At 49.7% G+C, this 18,904-nt stretch overlaps 1 protein-coding gene across 1 annotated transcript in view; it reads right to left on the minus strand.

The window, feature by feature from the left end:
• The window catches only part of TAF1 (TATA-box binding protein associated factor 1), a 102,589-nt gene that overhangs the window by 55,874 nt on the left and 27,811 nt on the right, over positions 1–18,904 (minus strand). Inside the window, exons 14-26 of the mRNA XM_069747263.1 lie at positions 18,538–18,711; positions 18,356–18,460; positions 18,068–18,268; positions 17,838–17,979; positions 17,493–17,623; positions 16,198–16,278; positions 15,917–16,066; positions 15,561–15,683; positions 8,745–8,920; positions 4,456–4,697; positions 2,171–2,378; positions 1,901–2,066; positions 1,555–1,766 (exon numbers count right to left, since the gene is read on the minus strand). Coding sequence (XP_069603364.1) covers positions 1,555–1,766; positions 1,901–2,066; positions 2,171–2,378; positions 4,456–4,697; positions 8,745–8,920; positions 15,561–15,683; positions 15,917–16,066; positions 16,198–16,278; positions 17,493–17,623; positions 17,838–17,979; positions 18,068–18,268; positions 18,356–18,460; positions 18,538–18,711 — 2,111 coding nt within the window. The remainder of the gene's footprint in view (positions 1–1,554; positions 1,767–1,900; positions 2,067–2,170; positions 2,379–4,455; positions 4,698–8,744; positions 8,921–15,560; positions 15,684–15,916; positions 16,067–16,197; positions 16,279–17,492; positions 17,624–17,837; positions 17,980–18,067; positions 18,269–18,355; positions 18,461–18,537; positions 18,712–18,904) is intronic.

Here is an 18,904-nt window from a genome sequence, read left to right on the forward strand (position 1 = left end):
ATATTTACCCTGGTTACAAGTGAACACATCGCTGGATCGGCGTCACAAACGCCGATCCAGCGATGACAGCGGGTGATCAGCGACCAAAAAAAAGGTCCTGATCATTCCCCACGACCAACGATCTCCCAGCAGGGGCCTGATCATTGGTCGCTGTCACACATAAGGAGATCGTTAGCGAGATCGTTGCTACGTCACAAAAAAGCGTGACGTTGCAACGATATCGTTAATGATATCGTTATGTGCGAAGGTACCTTTAGCTTGAGTGGCTGATTAGTCTGCATATCTGAGTCACAGTGGGAATGATGGTCCAATTTTTGTAGTGGAGGCAAGTAAGTGAAATGGCGAATGCACGCTGGGAGGCGTGGAAATAGGAGAAAACCTAGTGAACTCACTTGAGGCCACCTGGAACGTTGACCCGATCTGATATATGGGTGCAGAGTAGCTGGTGGTTCGGTCTCACTCTGGGCAGTAGTCACAGTACTGGGGGTGACACTAGACATAGGCAGACGCTTCATAAAGGTAGTCAAGGTCTGAAACACCTTAGGCAATTCAGCCGCTGAATGTAAGGACACCTGTTAGGAAGGGGCCACACTCATGTTGCAGGCAACGAAGGGGTACTGAGCTGGAAGTATGGGGAAGAGGTGAGATGGGCAAAAGTAAGCAGAGCAGGTCGCTGTGCTTACATGAGGAGCAGGCAAAATGAGTGAAGCCAAGTGGGCTTAAGTGTGTGGTCCCCTTTGGGAAGAGACATGATAGGGAGGAAGAGACAGCAGGACAGAGGGAAAAACACAGTAGTAGTGGGCTCTCAAATAGAGAGCGTTCTTGAATAAAAAAGACATCTAGAGGCGAGGAAGCAATGGACATAAACCAAGAGGTGGAAAATGAGACCATGTGGGAAGATAGGAGTGGAGGCTTGACCCACTGGAGCAGGCTAGGCTGCAACACAAACCGGGTCCTAAATTAGAGTTCTGGCTGTAGCAGGGGCGCCAGGGAAGCTGCTACCAAGACCAGAAGGGAGAGGATGTCGAGCGAACAACGGGGGACCCTCCAGGAAGACCAGTCCTCTGAGGATATGCAGATAGAGTATGCCCTACGAAAAACATGAATGTCGCAAATAGAAGGGGACCAGGAATGGAGAGACATCGGCGCATGATGGCAGCTGGGGGTACAGGCCAAGGTAAGCCAGTGATACTTTGCAGACTGTCCTCTCTGTCTTAAGTGTCCCTACTTAGAGGATAAGAAGACTAGTACATTGTAGAAAATAACAGGTAGACACATGTCTGAGACCCAAACCTGTCTCTGTCTGCCTCGTGACACTAAGCAAAACGGGGTAGGTAGGCAGGTGTAGCCTGCTGAGAAGCCACTTTTCTCATTAAGTGTATTTCTTAGTGGCAGCAGCATGCGCCCATGATTTCCTGTGTCCCCCATTGAAGATCCAGAAAATATATTTACTGATAATGAGCTCAAGTCACATGGTGATGCCCTCCTAGAAAAATAGAGGAATATTCTTCAACACAGTGCAAAGCCTTGTGTGGTGTTTTGCCACTGCCATACCTTTCAATGAGTTGCTTGCCCAAAACTATTTTGGTTCCTTCCACTTTGATCAGCTCCTCGTTGTCATTGTGTATCACGGTTTTTTCCAACTCCTCTTCCTGTTCTTCAGTCATTGCAACCGGATTCGATGGAGGAGCGTTTGTTTGGTTGTACAATGGGCAAAATTTGTTTGTTCTCATATGTCCGATTGCTCCACAAGCTCCACATTTTAGCTGCATGAATAAAAAAAGAACAGATGATTGAGGATATAGGTTTAACAGCTGACGTTAAATACATTAAGCTTTTTTTTTTAGCTAGTAGGAATTATCTGTCTAGTTCATGTTCAAAATTTCTTCCATTGACAAACCTTCAGATCTGGACGTTCCTTCATTTTCTTGGGTTTTTTCTCAGGCGGACCTCTTAATTTTTCCTTTTCTTGGTTACGTTTAAGTCTTCGCAGCTGCTCTTGGATTCTTCGCCTTTCTTTCCTCATCTCTTCACGATGTTGTTCATCAAAGAGGGCGAATTTCCGTCTTTAACACAGAGTAGCCAGGGTCACATAACATAAAACATGTCATTTTTCACGAAAATGTGACTACATCCATAGGAGTCTCCTGGAAATGGCAGAAGTACTCACATAAACTCATCATCTTTAGTGCTACGGATTCGACTGTAGGCATCAATAACAGCTGGTTTACGCACAGTCTCACATCGGACATATTCTTTTCCATCCTCATCCCTAAATGTGCGGTAGATTTTCAGTCGACGTCCACTAGCGGCTGAATTTAAGCTGGTCACTGAAGCCGTGTCATCATCCTTGTGAGAGCCTCCTGGAGTACCTGCCCCTGTAGACAAGAGAATAAGTTACTGACCACATCGTGGGTCCTTACCAGGTATTCATGGTCCCCATCCCCCATTCAGGTATACATGGCCACCATCCATCACCACCCTGGTATACATGGCCCCCATCCACCACCCCGGTATACATGGCCCCCATCCACCACCCCGGTATACATGGCCCCCATCCACCACCCCGGTATACATGGCCCCATCCACCACCCTGGTATACATGGCCCCAATCCACCACCCTGGTATACATGGCCCCCATCCACCACCCTGGTACACATGACCCCAATCCACCACCCAGGTATACATGGCCCCATCCACCACTCTGGTATACATGGTCCCCATCCACCACCCTGGTATACATGGCCCCCATCCACCACTCTGGTATACATGGACCCCATCCACCACCCTGGTATACATGCCCCCCATCCAGCACTCTGGTATACATGGCCCCCATCCAGCACCCTGGTATACATGGCTCCCATCCACATCCTGGTAAACATGGCCCCCATCCACCACCCTGGTATACATTGCCCCATCCACCACCCGGTATACATGGCCCCCCATCCACCACCCGGTATACATGGCCCCCATCCACCATCCTGGTATACATGGCCCCCATCCCCCACTGTGGTATACATGGCCCCCATCCACCACCCTGGTATACATGGCCCCCATCCCCCACTCTGGTATACATGGCCCCCATCCACCACCATGATATACATGGCCCCCATTCACCACCCTGGTATACATGGCCCCCATCCACCACCCTGGTATACATGGCCCCAGTCCACCACCCTGGTATACATGGCACCAATTCACCATCCAGGTATACATGGCCCCCATCCTGGTATACATGGCCCCCATCCACCATACTGGTATACAGTACATGCCCCCCCCATACTTGTATACATGGTCTCCCCCATCCTGGTATATATGTATACCAGGATGAGGGGGCCATGTATACCAAAATGGTTGACATTTCCACCATCCTGGTATACATACCCCTCCATAACGGTATACATGGCGCCCATCCACCATCCCTGTATACATGATCCCCTTCATCCTTCATCCTGGTATACATGGCCACCATAATGGTATACATTGCCCGCCCCTCTCACGTCCTAGTATACATGGCCCCATCACGCTGCACACATTAAAAAAATGAACCATTCTACTTACCTTCCCTCTGCTCCCACGCAGCGGAGTCCTGTTCTGATGCCGGCAGCTTTCTGCAATGTGTAAGCAGCGCATGACGTCACTGCCATGCGCCCCCACACGCTGAGGTGAGCTGCCGGAATATTCACTGCTCTCCACACCCGGAACTATGGGCATGGAGAACGGTGAATATTCAGCCTCTTTAATAGCAGGCAGACTGTTGGCCATAGCCGCTGGCTTCCTGCAGTGGCTGGGCGATCATGTGTGCCCACTATTGTAGAGAATGAATATTCACTGCACTCCACTCCCATGGACGTGGGGAGCAGTGAAAAATCATTCTCTTTAGTAGAAGGCACACGTGATCGCCTAGCCGCTGTAGGAGCTGATGGCTGCGGCTAACACTGTGCCTGCTATTAAAAAGGATGAATATTCACTGTTCCCAGAGCCCATAGTCCCTCTCACCTTTCGGCGCCGGCCTCAGTATGTAGAGGTGGGAGGGACTATTGGTGTGGGGAGCAGTAAATATTCATTTTCTTTAACAGCGGTTACATTGTTGGCTGTACACACACACACACACACACACACACACATACATAAAGTACATCTGGACTATACGAAGCAACCCCCCCCCCACACACTTTCCTCCAACATTTTGGAGGAAAAAGTGCCTCTTGTAGTCCAAAAAATGCAGTATTTCCCAATCTGCTCACCAATCGATTTACAGAAATTTGTCCAACAGCAGGACTTTTTATAAAGTAATAAATGAACCATTATCTAAATGTTCACACCTCCTTGGCTCCTGCTCTGGGGAGCCCTGTCTATTTTGCAGTGAAATCAGCCATATGACAGCTGCAGCCAATCGCTACTTGGTGGGATATTATCCAATTAGCAGTTTAAGACCTTAATACCAATACTCACAAAACCCCTTTCTGTCTTTTTTGTCCTTTCGGCTCCGCTCTTTGTCATTGCCACTGTCTTCCCCCATTAACATCCTCTGCAGCTCTTTTCTCTCCTGCTCTTCCCGTTCTCGAGACAGCTGAGAACTGGTCTTCTTATTTTGCAGCATGTTCTCAATGTTTTTCCCCATCTCTTCAAAGTCACTATCTTCAGCAGAGCTACTATCTGTGTCTGTGGACAAAACCTCTGCAGACTCCAAGACCCTAGAAAGGGGACAGTAAGGATCACATCAGTGAGGATCACATTGGTTGATCCCCTGCCAATTACACATTGGTACCATGTCCTGTATATTGCATTGATATTCTATGGTATGCACTGACTTTCCCCACCTCTCCCTGAGTCCTGAATGTCTCTGTATATTACATTGATTTTCTATGGTATGCACTGACTTTCCCTAGCTCCTGAATGTCTCTGTATATTGCCTTGATGTTCTATGCTTTCCCTGGCATCTGAGTGTCTTGGTGCAGCACATATAATCCTTTTTTAGTATGCTTTCTTACCTATCATCTTGTTTCCATGATCTGCTTCATGTCTCTCATTGTGTTATCCTGGCATCTCTTTGAGTGGTCAGTCCAACCCTTCCATCTCTTTATGACCTCTGCTTAACTCTCTACATCTGGTCTCCCATACCCACCCACCTCCTCATTCACATCTGATTGCCATTAACTGGGGATATATTCACATGCAGGCGTCTGCTCCAGACGCAGTCTGCTGCATTCATGTTTTAACTTCCATCTTTTTAATTACGTTGAATCACTGACTGCATCCTTAGGCCTCACTCAATGGTCCTCTGAGACCACTCACAAAGATGGCCACACGCTGGACCTCATCTTCACCTGCCTCTGCTCCCTTACTAATCTCATTAACACACTCCTCCCCCTGTCTGACCACAACCTACTGACATTCTCTTCCCTCTCCTCTCCTAGTGTGCAACCCCCACTCCACAAACTCACTCACCCTAGCAGAAATCTCAAACATCTCAACTTACAATCACTCTCTGAGTCCCTTCTCCCTCTTACAGACATAGCCTCCCTTCATGACACAGATGCTGCTTCCACTTTTTATAACACCACAATAACAGCAACACTCGATTCGGCCGCCCCACTCATGCATAGCAAAACTCGTACACTCAACAAGTAGCCCTGGCTGACCAGCCTAACCAAAGAACTGAGATGGGCTTCCAGAATTGCTGAGTGGAGAAGGAAGCGATCCCGCTCTGCTGACCACTTCACTGCATACAAGCAGTCCCACGCCAGCTTCAAGTCCACTCTCATTCCCTCAAAACAAACTTACTTCTCATCTCTCATATCCTCCGTGTCTCACAACCCTAAACAGCTTTTCAACACTTTCAATTCTCTACTCCGTCCCCCCCAGTACCCCCTCCCTCCCCTCTCATTTCTGCTGAAGACTTTGCCTCTTTCTTTAAACAGAAGATCGATACAATCAGAGAAAGCTTTGGCCCACAGCGCCCACTGCCCCTCTTAGCTGCTCCAAAACCAGCTTCTCCACCATGACAGAAGATCAGCTCTCCACCCATCCTGTCAAGATCACACCTCACCACCTGCACGCTCGACCCGCTCCCATCCCACCTCATCCCTAACCTTTCCATGGTCTTCATCCCAACCCTAACACACCTCTTCAACCTCTCACTCACAACAGGTGTCTTCCCCTCATCCTTCAAGCATGCCAAGGTCACACCCATCTTGATCGGTTACAATCTGGCTTCCGACTGCATCACTCAACTGAAACTGCCCTAACTAAAGTCACCAATGACCTACTAACTGCCAGGAGCAAGCGACATTACTCTGTCCTCCTTCTCTTGGACCTGTCTTCTGCCTTCGACACTGTGGACCACTCTCTTCTGCTACAGATCCTCTCATCTCTTGGCATCACAGACTTGGCCCTATCCTGGATCTCGTCATGTCTGACAGACCGAACATTCAGTGTCTCCCTCCCCCACACCACCTCCTCACTTCGCCCCTTGTCAGTCGGTGTTCCTCAAGGCTCTGTTCTAGGACCCCTACTCTTCTCCATCTACACCTTCGGCCTTGGACAGCTCATAGAATCTCACGGTATGCAGTATCATCTCTACGCTAATGACACGCAGATCTACCTATCTGGACCTGACCTCTCCTCCTTACTTACCAAAATCCCACACTGTCTGTCTACTATCTCGGCCTTCTTTTCTGCTCATTTTCTAAAACTGAACATGGACAAAACAGAATTCATCATCTTTCCCCCACCTCACTCTACCCCTCCACCAGACCTATCCATCAATGTCAATGGCTGCTCACTTTCCCCAGTCCCACACGCCCGGTGCCTAGGGGTGATCCTCGACTCTGCCCTTTCTTTCAAGCCACGTATCCAAGCCCTTGCCTCCTCCTGCCGACTCCAACTCAAAAATATTTCCCGCATCCGCGCATTCCTTGACCGCGACACCACAAAAACACTAGTGCATGCCCTTATCATCTCCCACCTTGACTACTACAACCTCCTACTTTCTGGAGTCCCCTCTAGCACTCTGGCACCACTCCAATCCATCCTACACTCTGCCTCCCGACTAATCTACCTGTCTCCCCACTATTCCCCAGCCTCTCCCCTATGCCAAGCCCTTCAATGGCTTCCTATCGCCCAGAGACTCCAGTTCAAAGCCCTCACAATGACATACAAAGCCATCCACAACCTGTCTCCTCCATACATCTGTGACATGGTCTCCTGGTACTTACCTACACGCAACCTCCGATCCTCTCAAGACCTCCTTCTGTACTCCCCACTCATCTCTTCTTCCCATAACCTCATCCAAGACTTCCCCCGTGCTTCCCCTATACTCTGGAACTCTCTACCCTAACACATCAGACTCTTGCCTACCATAGAAACCTTCACAAAGAACCTGAAGACTCACCTCTTCCGACAAGCCTACAGCGATGCTCAACCTACTGAACCGCCGCACAACCAGCTCTACCCTCTCCTAGTGTATCCTCACCCATCCCCTGCAGACTGTGAACCCTCCCGGGCAGGGTCCTCCCTCCTTATGTACTTGTGTGCCTTGTTTTTTGCTCACGTTTAATGGATTTGTCTATATTTGCCCCGTATTCATATGTAAAGCGCCATGGAATAAATGGCTCTATAAATATGTATAATAATGTCCTAGAGTGATATCATTTATGCCTGAGATCTGGCAATCCATCATATATTGATGTCATAAGACATATATCAAGTCACAGAACATGACAAGAAATTCAGTGCAGCACATGCTAATTACTGTAGGTCTAATTAGGCTAATTGCATCTCAGTCATGTAAAGTACCTATCTGATGTAGTTGACCTGATGTTTTTAAGCATGAATAAGCAGGTGACAAAGCTAATGTAACTAAACAATGCCTTCATATCATGGATGTTTCCAGCACCTCCTTGATGCCATGGTAGTAAGAATTTAGCCTGCCTTAAAGAGGACATTTCACCAATTTTTTTTATGTTGAACTGGTCATTAGATGCAATACAGACTGCAAAGTGAAATAAAACATTTTTTAATTGGGGGGCAGCACAGCTGAGTTTAGCTGCGTCACATTACAAATCCTTCTATCACTATTTTCCTTTCTTAGCATTGTCACCTCTGCTGTACTGCCCCTCCCCCACATTGCCTGTCCTGGAGTTGAGAGCTCAAAGATGTCAGTAATCACTTATGTCTGATGTGCTCAGGGTATCTTATAACCACTCTTCAGTGAGAGAAGAGCAGGGTTTTCATTACATCTCACACAGGAATAGGCCAGAAAAGGTAGGCTACTCGCGTGTGATACATATGAGAGACAGCCTGATCTCACTGCAGAGAAAATACGAGCACAGAAATAATTACTAATACCTGTGAGCTTTCATCTCCAGAACAGGCAGTGGAGAGGCAGTACAGCAGAGCAGACAGTGCTATGATAGGCGGCAAGCTGATAAAGAGGTTTGTAATGTGACACAGTTAAACTCAGTTCTGCTGCCCCTTCCCGCACACAGACCTTATCTGAAAGATGATAGTCATCACTGCTCTATTTTCTAATCATGCAGGCTAGACCAGGAGATCAGTGCTATTTGAAATCATATGTCTCACACACTGTGAAACCTGCTCTAGGTTATGGTGAGTGTGTGTGGTCCTAGCCTAACTATAAGCCTAATAATAGATTCTTTCAACTTTAACATATTACAATACTGATAAGAAAAAGCTTGAAATGGATTTGTTAGTGGTGAAGCAAAATTTGGAGACCATACTTGTTCTGAAGGTCAAATATCCGCTGGCACTCCTCTTTGTATCGTTCTTGATGTTCGGCCACTGAGAAGCGTGACCCTCTAGCAAATTTGCTCATTGGTCCCTCACCAGAGCGTGCTTGCTCAGTGGACATTGTTCTCACAACATCGATTACTTCCCAACGAGACAGCTTCTTAATCTGGAGAAGAAAAAAAAAAAAAGAGATTAACCATAAGCTGTAAAGAAAAATTAGCAATATGATTGAAAGGTGCTGCTTTGTAAAGATGTGTACTTTCCCTTTACCATATAAATAACAGGATTTTTGGTTGCTTACCGTAAAATCTGTTTCTTGAAGCCTCCATTGGGGGACACAGGAACCATGGGGTGTATGCTGCTGCCACTAGGAGGCTGACACTATGCAAATAAAAAAGTTAGCTCCTCCTCTAGTGTACACCCCACCGACTGGCATTAAACTCTTCAGTTAGTGAGAAAGCAGTAGGAGAAAGAACAAGGTTGAAAAACCATAACCACAAACTTGAGAACTGTAAACGTGAGAACAGTCAGAGAAACATATAACAAAAACATTGGGAGGGAGCTGTGTCCCCCAATGGAGGCTTCAAGAAACAGATTTTACGGTAAGCAACCAAAAATCCTGTTTTCTTTATCGCCTCTCATTGGGGGACACAGGAACCATGGGACGTCCCAAAGCAGTCCCAAGGGCGGGAAAAACAGACTTCCATCAGGTCAGAGGACTCACCACTGCCGCCTGCAGGATCCTTCTGCCTAGGCTGGCGTCCGCCGATGCGTAGGTATGGACCTTGTAAAATTTGGCGAACGTGTGGATGGAAGACCAAGTTGCCGCTTTGCACAGCTGTAGGGCGGAAGCCCTGTGGTGCACCGCCCAGGAGGCGCCGACTGCCCGGGTAGAGTGAGCCTTAATCCCAGGAGGGGGCACTCTGTTCTTGACCCGGTAAGCCTCCAAGATTGCCATTCTGATCCATCGAGCAATAGTCGCATTAGAAGCCGGCTGGCCTCTGCGCGTGCCATCAGGAATGACGAAAAAGGAATCCGTCTTCCGGAAAGTGGACGTTCTGTCCAGATAGATCCTCACAGCCCTGACAAGGTCCAGCTTGTTCAATGATCGCTCCAGAGGATGAGTCGGAGCTGGACAAAAGGAAGGTAGAACGATGTCCTCGTTGAGGTGGAAGGTGGAAACCACCTTAGGAAGAAAAGAAGGTGGGGGCCGGAAGACCACCTTGTCCTGGTGAATGACCAAAAACGGAGGACGGCAAGACAGGGCCGCCAGCTCGGAAACGCGGCGAATGGACATGATGGCCACAAGAAAGGCTACCTTCCATGATAAAACTGATAGAGGAATCTCCCTAAGAGGTTCAAAGGGAGAAACCTTCAGAACGTCCAGTACCAGGTTTAGGTCCCATGCCTCCACAGGGGCCCTGTACGGCGGGACGGCGTGGGCTACCCCCTGAAAGAAGGTCTTAACCTGTGGCCGAGAGGCCAAGGTCTTCTGAAAGAGGATGGAAAGCGCAGAGACCTGACCCTTCAGGGAACTAAGAGCCAGGCCCGAATCCAGTCCTGCCTGAAGGAAGGCCAAAAGAGAAGGCAGGGAAAAAACCATAGGCGGAACGCGGTTGGACTCGCACCACCGGAAGTAGGCCTTCCAGGTGCGGTAGTAGATCCTGGAAGACGAAGGCTTCCGAGCCTGAATCATGGTGTGAATCACCCGGTCCAAAAGGCCAGACGCTCTCAGAACCGTGGTCTCAACAGCCACGCCATTAAACTGAGCGACCGAGAATTCGGGTGGCAGATCGGACCCTGGGACAGCAGATCGGGCCTGTCTGGAAGGCGCCAGGGAGCGTACGCGAGAAGGTTGACGAGCTCCGCGAACCAAGCTCTCCTGGGCCAATCCGGGGCGATCAGGATGACCGGCACCCCTTCCGCTTTGATCTTCTTCAACAGTTTGGGAAGTAATGGAAGGGGTGGGAACAGGTAGGGCAGCTCGAACTGTGACCAAGGAATGGCCAGAGCATCGACGCCCACTGCGAGAGGATCGCGGGACCTGGAGACGAACTGCGGAACCTTCCTGTTGACTCGGGACGCCGTGAGATCCACATCCGGAGTTCCCCATCGAAGACAAATCTGATGGAAGACCTCCGGATGCAAGGACCATTCCCCTGCCGCGAGGCCCTCGCGGCTGAGGAAGTCGGCGGCCCAGTTTTCCACGCCGGGGATATGCACCGCGGATATCACCGGAACCGTTGCCTCTGCCCAAAGGAGGATCGTGGATACCTCGGCAAGCGCCAAGGAGCTCCGAGTCCCCCCCTGATGGTTGACAAATGCCACAGCCGTGGCGTTGTCCGTCTGGATCCGGACTGGAAGGCCCCTGAGGATCCTTTCCCAGTGGTGGAGGGACAGGAAGATGGCCCGAATTTCGAGGACGTTGATCGGCAGAGATGACTCCTGCAGCGACCAGCGGCCCTGAACCGTCAGGTGGCGAAAAACCGCACCCCAGCCGATCAGGCTGGCGTCCGTTGTCACCACCTGCCAGTGAACCGGAAGGAAGGACCTGCCCTGGGAGATGAGAGGTGACGTCAGCCACCAGTTGAGAGACCGCCTGACCCGAAAGGAGAGTTTGATCGGTCGATCCAGGGAGAAGACCGACCTGTCCCACTGAGACAGAATGGCTTGCTGAAGGGGTCGCGAATGGAATTGGGCGAAGGGAATCGCTTCCAATGTAGCTACCATCCTCCCCAGAACCTTCATGGCCAAACGGAGGGAGGGAGGTCGAGGACCCTGGAGCAAGCGTATGTCCCGACAGAGAGTGGATCTCTTGTCTGAGGGAAGGAAGACTCTGCTCTGACGAGTATCGAAAAGCATGCCCAGAAAGATGATGCGCTGAGAAGGAATAAGGCAGGACTTCTTCCGGTTTACCAGCCACCCGAAACGGGCTAAGGTGTCGAGAACAATGGACAGGCTTTCGTGGGCCTGAGCGAAGGACGGAGCCTTGATGAGGATGTCGTCGAGATATGGAAATAGGACCAAGCCTCTGACTCTCAAGATGGCCATCAGCGCCGCCATGATCTTTGTGAACACTCTTGGCGCGGTTGCGAGACCGAACGGCAGAGCGACGAACTGAAAATGATCTCGTTGCACTGCGAAGCGCAGGAAACGGTGATGTCCGGGAAATATCGGGACATGGAGGTAGGCGTCCTGGATATCTATTGAGCATAGAAACTCCTGAGCCTCCATGGAAGCAATTACTGAACGAAGGGATTCCACCCCTGAAGTGTCTCAGGCGAACTCTCCTGTTCAGCAATTTGAGGTCCAGAATGGGGCGAACTTTGCCGTCTTTTTTCGGTACCACAAAAAGATTCGAGTAGAAACCCGTGAAGCGTTCTTTTTCTGGGACGGGAACGATTACCCCGGATTTGAGCAGAGAAGCGATGGCTGAGAAGAAGCGCGGAACTAGAGCGGGGTCTCTTGGAGGACGAGATAGGAAGAAACGATCCCGAGGTCGGGAAGTGAACTCTATTTTGTATCCCGAGGATACAACTTCCCTGACCCATGCATCCTCTACTGCGGAAATCCAGACGTCCCTGAAAAGGAGAAGACGGCCGCCCAATCTGGGAGTTGGGCTGGAGTCTTGCCGAGAGTCATTCCGAGGTGGATCTTCCAGTCCTGGGCCTGGAGGATCTACCCTGGGAGAAACGAGGACGCCAGGACGGAGTGGGCCTAAAGGACACCGCCTTCTTCTCTTGACGTGCCTGTGGCCTCTGTTGCTGCTGGGAAAAGGAGTTTGACGCAGCGAAGCGACGAAAAGGCCGAAAAGAACGAAACTGTCGTCTAGGAGGAGGGCGACGAGGCTTAGCCTGGGGGAGAAGAGAACTTGTACCCCCGGTGGCGTCCTTAATTATTTGGTCCAGCTGGGAACCAAAGAGGCGAGAGCCCTGGAAGGGCAGACTAGTGAGGGACTTTTTGGAGGACAAGTCCGCCTGCCAGGCCTTGAGCCAAACGGTCCGGCGGATGGCAACGGCATTGCTGGAAGCTTGAGCCGCACAAGACGCGACATCCAGGGAGGCGGAAACCAGGTATTCACCAGCGTGGGAAATCTGGTTGGCAAGTTCCGCTAATTGCGCGGGAGGCGCCCCATCCAGGATACCTCGCCGAAGATCCTTGGCCCATTTTGAGATGGATTTTGAAGTGGACGCAAAAGCTGGACATAGAGCCGCTGAAGCCGCTTCAAAAGCAGATTTCGCGAAGGATTCTATAACTCTATTGTTAGAATCCTTCAGAGATGCTCCGCCGGACAGAGGAAGCACCGTGTTGGTGGACAGCCTGGAAACAGGGGGGTCCACCGAGGGAGAGGCCGTCCAATTGGCGGTAAGTTCTGGAGGAAAAGGATATAACACACCCAGGCGTTTTCCCCTCTGAAAACGCCTAGTGGGGTTCTCTCTCTCTCTGGACACGATTTCCTCGAATTCAGGATGAGGAGCGAAAAATTTTGAAGGTGGTTTGGCCCGTCTAAATGAAACCGCCTGATCTGCGGGTTCCGTAGAGGGATCCTTGATGCCACATGTTTGGTTTATTGCCCCAATGAGGTTCTGGACTGTCTCACTCATAGTGGCGATTTGGTTAGGATCCAGCTCCGAAGTATCCTCCGAAGGCGCATCAGATAATGCCTCGCCTGACTCAGGGGAGGAGGATCGGTGGGACACCAACCGCGGGGGAGGGCCGAGCGGCGAGATGGAGCGCGAAGAGGACTCAGACCGACGTTCCTGTCTGGACCTTTTGTGGCTTATCAAGGAGAGCTCTGGCGGCGGTTCCTGTGACCCGCTGGCTACGGCCGGGGTCTGCAGGGATAACCGATCCAGCGCGGACACCAGGGTTTGAGATACCCGTGTTAAATCGGCCACCGATTGTGACAGAGAGGCGGCCCATCCTGGGATGGGGGGGATCACTCTCGGACGGAACAGCCGGGGGATCCTGGGCAGTGGGAACAATCGGGTTGCTGCAGGACTGACACAGCGGGGAGGACTGACCTGAGGGAAGTTTGCTGTTACAGGACGAACAAGCAAAGTACGTGACTAAGGCAGAAGAAGAAGTAGGGGGGCGAGAGCGGCCCCCTTTAGAGGTAGACATTTTGAGAGGTCCCTGAAGATGCCAGTGGGTTAGGGGACAGTGGGGCAGAGGGGGGTGTCAGTCTGCAGTGCAGCTACTCACGGACCCGTCCTGGAAGATGTCCCACTTGCCGGAGAACTCCTGCCCTGAGGTGCTGGATTCTGTGCAGATTTTGTGCCCACGGAGGATGCAGTGGCGAAGGTGTGGGGCGCGCTGCGTGAGCTCCTGCAGCTAAGAAGCGGTGAGCACACACAGACGCTGTCCCTGGAGGAAGGGGGCGGAGCCAGACAGGGGGGCGCCGATGAGCAGGCACAGTATGTCGGGCGGGAAAAAAGCCCGCCCGATGAAGAAGGAAGTGGGCGGAGCGCGGCACCGGAAGTAGGCCCCGGGAAAAGCCGGAGCCTAAATTAGAAGCCGGTGCCCGCTGAGAAGAACCCCCGCGGCGCAGACACTGCCCGGCAGAGCGGCGCTGAAGCCGCCGCATGAAAGACAGAGAGCGCTGCCGCCGGAAAAGAGTCGCCGGAGTAGGCCCCGGAAAAGCCGGGGCCTAAATTAGGAGCCGGTGGACAGAGAGAAGATCCCCGCGGCGCAGACGCTGCCCGGCAGAGCGGCGCGGCAGCCGCCGCATTTAAGAGAGGGAGCGCTGCCGCCGGTGAAGAATCGCCGGAGTAGGCCCCAGCTGGCTGTGGAGGTGAGCGACGCCGGAGAGGCCGCTGCATAGAACGCTGAGGGGGGAACGCTGAGGGCAGCTGGTACGCCGCAAGTAGGCCCCGGGAAAGGCCGGGGCCTAAATTAGGAGCCAGCGACCGCTGAAGGAAAAGCTGCAGGCAGGAGTGTGCCGCAAGCAGGCCCCGGGAGGCCGGGGCCTGAAGGAAGAACGGCGACCGCTGGAGGAACGCGGTGGGGCATGGAAAGGTAGCCACCGCGCAGGGAACGGGGAAAGTGCTGCAAATGCAGCGATGACCCGCGCTGAGTCCTGGGAACCCCTTTAGAAATACTCACCTAGTAAAATCCCCCGTCGTCTGCTACTAACCTTGAGAAGGTATCAGACGTCCATAGGAGCTGCTGATGGACGTCCTTGTCTCCTCCGACCGACAGGCTCTGGTGGGCGAGTGGGTGGGGGACGGGCCAGGACCGGACTTCTGAGCACGCTTGTGTGCCAGGCTCTTGGTCCTGCTGAGGGATCTATGAGGATACGGGGTGGCAGTACACGCCGTACTCATAGTCCGCTTGTGGGACTACAGGTGTGACTGCTCACCCTGTATCCCATCCGGAAAAAACCTGAAAAGAAACGACGCACATTGAGGTAGATAAGGGTCTAAAGAAAGACCCGTGTCCACCTCCTACTGACACTAAGCTAAACTGAAGAGTTTAATGCCAGTCGGTGGGGTGTATACTGCAGAGGAGGAGCTAACTTTTTTATTTGCATAGTGTCAGCCTCCTAGTGGCAGCAGCATACACCCCATGGTTCCTGTGTCCCCCAATGAGAGGCGATAAAGAAATATATATTACACATAAAACATGTAATGTGTAACATTCCACATATGGAGATCAAAGCTTTGCAAGACGCAGGTGATTAATAACCGATATCGTATATATTTCATTTATTTAAATAAAACAAGGAAACCTCCAAATCTTCAGCAGTTCCATGAAACCTTCCCATCACATAAAAACAATTATCATCCTTTCATTTTCATACTCGCCTCTTCTTCTGGAACTCCAAATTTGCGGAGCAATTGTTTAGCATTCTTCAAGGATAGTCTACGCAAATCGGCATCTGTTCCAGTCACTGTTTTTTTCACCGGCTGAGGCTCTTTATCATCTTGCTGTTACAAGAAGTAAAAAGTTACATCACTAATAAAGTTATCTATTTTAGGCACTTCTATACACTGGCATTTAATAATCATCAACAATACTTGTATCTTCTACTTATAGGAAGGAAAGTAGACCATTGGTGTTTCCACAAAGAGCGGAGAAAGCATGCCAATCTACACAAATGTACATCCTCTGAAGGTTTACATGCTACACGAGTCACATCAGGATTTAGCAAACCTCTAACCTTTTGCTGTGTTGGTTTGTTAGGAATCTTCACATAAGAGAATCCTTCTCCACATCCGGTGGGGTCTGCCACTCCTGTCACCTCCAGCAGACATTTCCCTTTCATAGCAGCAATAAATGCTCTTGTGGTGTTCCAAGGTGCAGTCCTGACCTGTTCATACACAAGTGATCACGCATGATTTGGAGATCCAGCCACCAATAAAGTGTAATCCTCTCAATTGAGGCCAACACTTGCAGGGTGTGTGCACCATAGTGCCAGCAGGGTCTTCCACTCACACTTACCTCATCATCTATCTTCATCTGGAAGTCTTCTTCATTCTCCTCATCGGGGGCAAAAAATGATTTTTCCCCATAGCCAGCATCCTGCAAGGACACAATAATCCAGTATGTCCCAATCAATAAGGCAGAACCACGCATAGTATAGATCTGCCTCAGGAGAAGAGCCCGCCATCACAATCACTGCATGACAATGGGCACTGATTTCCAGACACGTACAGCTTGGAACTCATCACGTAAATGAAAAGTAAGCACATCACCTCCAACCTAATATTGTTTTCCTCTGATTGTCCTTCCCTCATCATACATTCATGGATTATAACAACTACCTTCTAGTCTACCATGTATCCATTAGTGTCCCTCAAATCTTTTCCTCGCTTCTGCTGCCCATCTCTATGTCGGACCCTACCACAGTCCACATAATATTCAAAATCTATCCAAACAACGTATGTCAAAGTTTTTTCTGACACCTTAAAGGGTTGTCTGGTCTTCCAATAAGTATATAATCACTATGTCACTGCACGATTCACCATTATTGCCAGTGAGAGAGTCAGTCACGTGACCGCAAGTATGCGATTTACATACAACGGGCCACATTCCGACTAGACGTGCACAGCCTTGATCGATACAAGAGAGAGAAGCCAAGCAAGTCTAGTTAGCAGGTGACTGCATGTATGCAAATCCCATACTTGAGGTCACATGACTGCCCGCTCTCCCAGCAATACCGATGAATCTTGACATCGTGTACATCACATGCTGTCAGGATTCAGAAGTATGCAGTCACAAAATAACTGCAGACTTTTATCGGAAGACCGGACAACCCCTTTAAATTAATTTCATCGCTAATGTGGTTTTTACCCCTAAAAAACCATGTTAAAGTGCTGACCAACTAAGTGCTTCCCTTCTGTTTAAGCTGCTGCCCACTGCGTGCTATGTAATCCGTTTCCAGCAGCCAAGACCGTGAGACGGATTACAGGGTGTGGGAGTGCGTGTTGGTCTTTCTGCTCCCGCTCTCCTGTTCATTAAACGTCTTGTAGATGCAGAACAGAGATGAGGGCTTTTAGTTAAGGGCAGACAGGGCATTGGACCATGGCAGGTGCAATGTATGCTGGGAAATGAGGAAAAGGAACATCCAGCTCCTATAGTACTGGCAAAATGCTAATGAAGAATAAAAGAGTGGATGGAAAGTTAGGGAGTGTGAGAATGGAGACTGTTCCTGAACATACTGGACTGAAATTTAAAGACAAACTGCAGCAGGGGGACAGGGGTTTTCCAAAACTACAGTTTAACAACTTACTGACCTTTAAGCGCTGTTCAGCTGCAATCATGCTGTAATATGCACAGCACTGCTCAGGAGAAACCATAGCACGAATCTCTTCTTCCGTTGGTAAGCGGAAATCCGGTTTCAGCACCCACCAATTAGAGTCCATTCCTAGAACATAAAATATAATGGAATTTTATGTATCCATGATAAAATACTGTATTAGTCATATTCACTATGACGGCAGCATTACGGCTACAGACTGCGCCATGAATGTCTAGCTCCTCCTATGAACAATGCATTTAACCATTCAGCTTTGGTGGAAGGTGACAAATCAGATTACTGTCAATTAAGGCTACAAAACATAAAAGTGATGAGACAGTACCTGTTCTTTTAAAGTCAGCGCACAGTTTCAGCCTCTTTCTAATGCTGCTCTCTGAATGGGAAGGAAAAGCCTTTTTTATGTCTTCCATACGAATTCTACGCGGTCGATCTTTGCTTTTCCAGAACAGACGATATATAAACACCTGTAACAGATCAGGAGCAAAACTGTTTCTCCATCATTTGGCCAATATGCAAATAAAATAAAAATGAAGAAAAGTGGGAGGGACGGACCTGCAAGAAATCACGGATGTGTGTGTTCGCCCGCTTAGAGTTTGGCCCAGGAACTTCAAAGAGAGGACACTGCTGCCCAACTACAAAAATGTCCACCAGATCACGAACGTAATAACCTTGCCGGGTTCGGATGATCAGGAAATCTGTTTCAGGCATCTTGTGCAAGTAGATTGGAGATCTGAACAAATTATTTTCAAAAGCCTAAAAATAAGAAAAAACAAACAAACAAGCAGTTTAATGAAAGCTCAGATCAGAAATGCCCAACCTGTAATATGTGGTGGCACATACCTGTAAAAGTTGTCCTGGGTGCAGCGAGCCAAGAAACGGTGAGGTGTGACAATATACGGTCTCTCCATACTTGCAATCCGGCGCTCCAGGATCCTTCCCTGGTTTCTAGAAAAAAGTGAAACGCTCAGAAAACAATGTTTTATAAAACCTTACAAATACTGCTGTAAGACTAGAATTTGTACCCTCTTGTAATAGTTCTTGATTTTAGTTGCCATTCCAACTTGCATCATTAACGGAGGGTTTTCTTCACTGTACTCGGCCAGAATGAGATCTCCATCTTTGCCGGTGAGATCTTGTGACGTGCGCATAAAAAACATCTCTCCTCCACCAGATGCCTGGCGTTCTTGTTCTCTCATCTAATGCCCAGAAGAGGATATGAATAGATTAAATACAACAACTGACCCTTTAAAAATGAAATGCAATGCTGTGCTGAATATTTCATTGAACACTACAGATGAGACACTTTTCCCAAATGCCTGCTTATTGCATGGGGGAGGCAACTACGGGTATATCAGGGGAATTAAACCTGAAAATATGTGACATAATTAG

Source organism: Ranitomeya imitator, chromosome 2 (assembly GCF_032444005.1).
Source record: "Ranitomeya imitator isolate aRanImi1 chromosome 2, aRanImi1.pri, whole genome shotgun sequence".
NCBI lineage: Eukaryota > Metazoa > Chordata > Amphibia > Anura > Dendrobatidae > Ranitomeya > Ranitomeya imitator.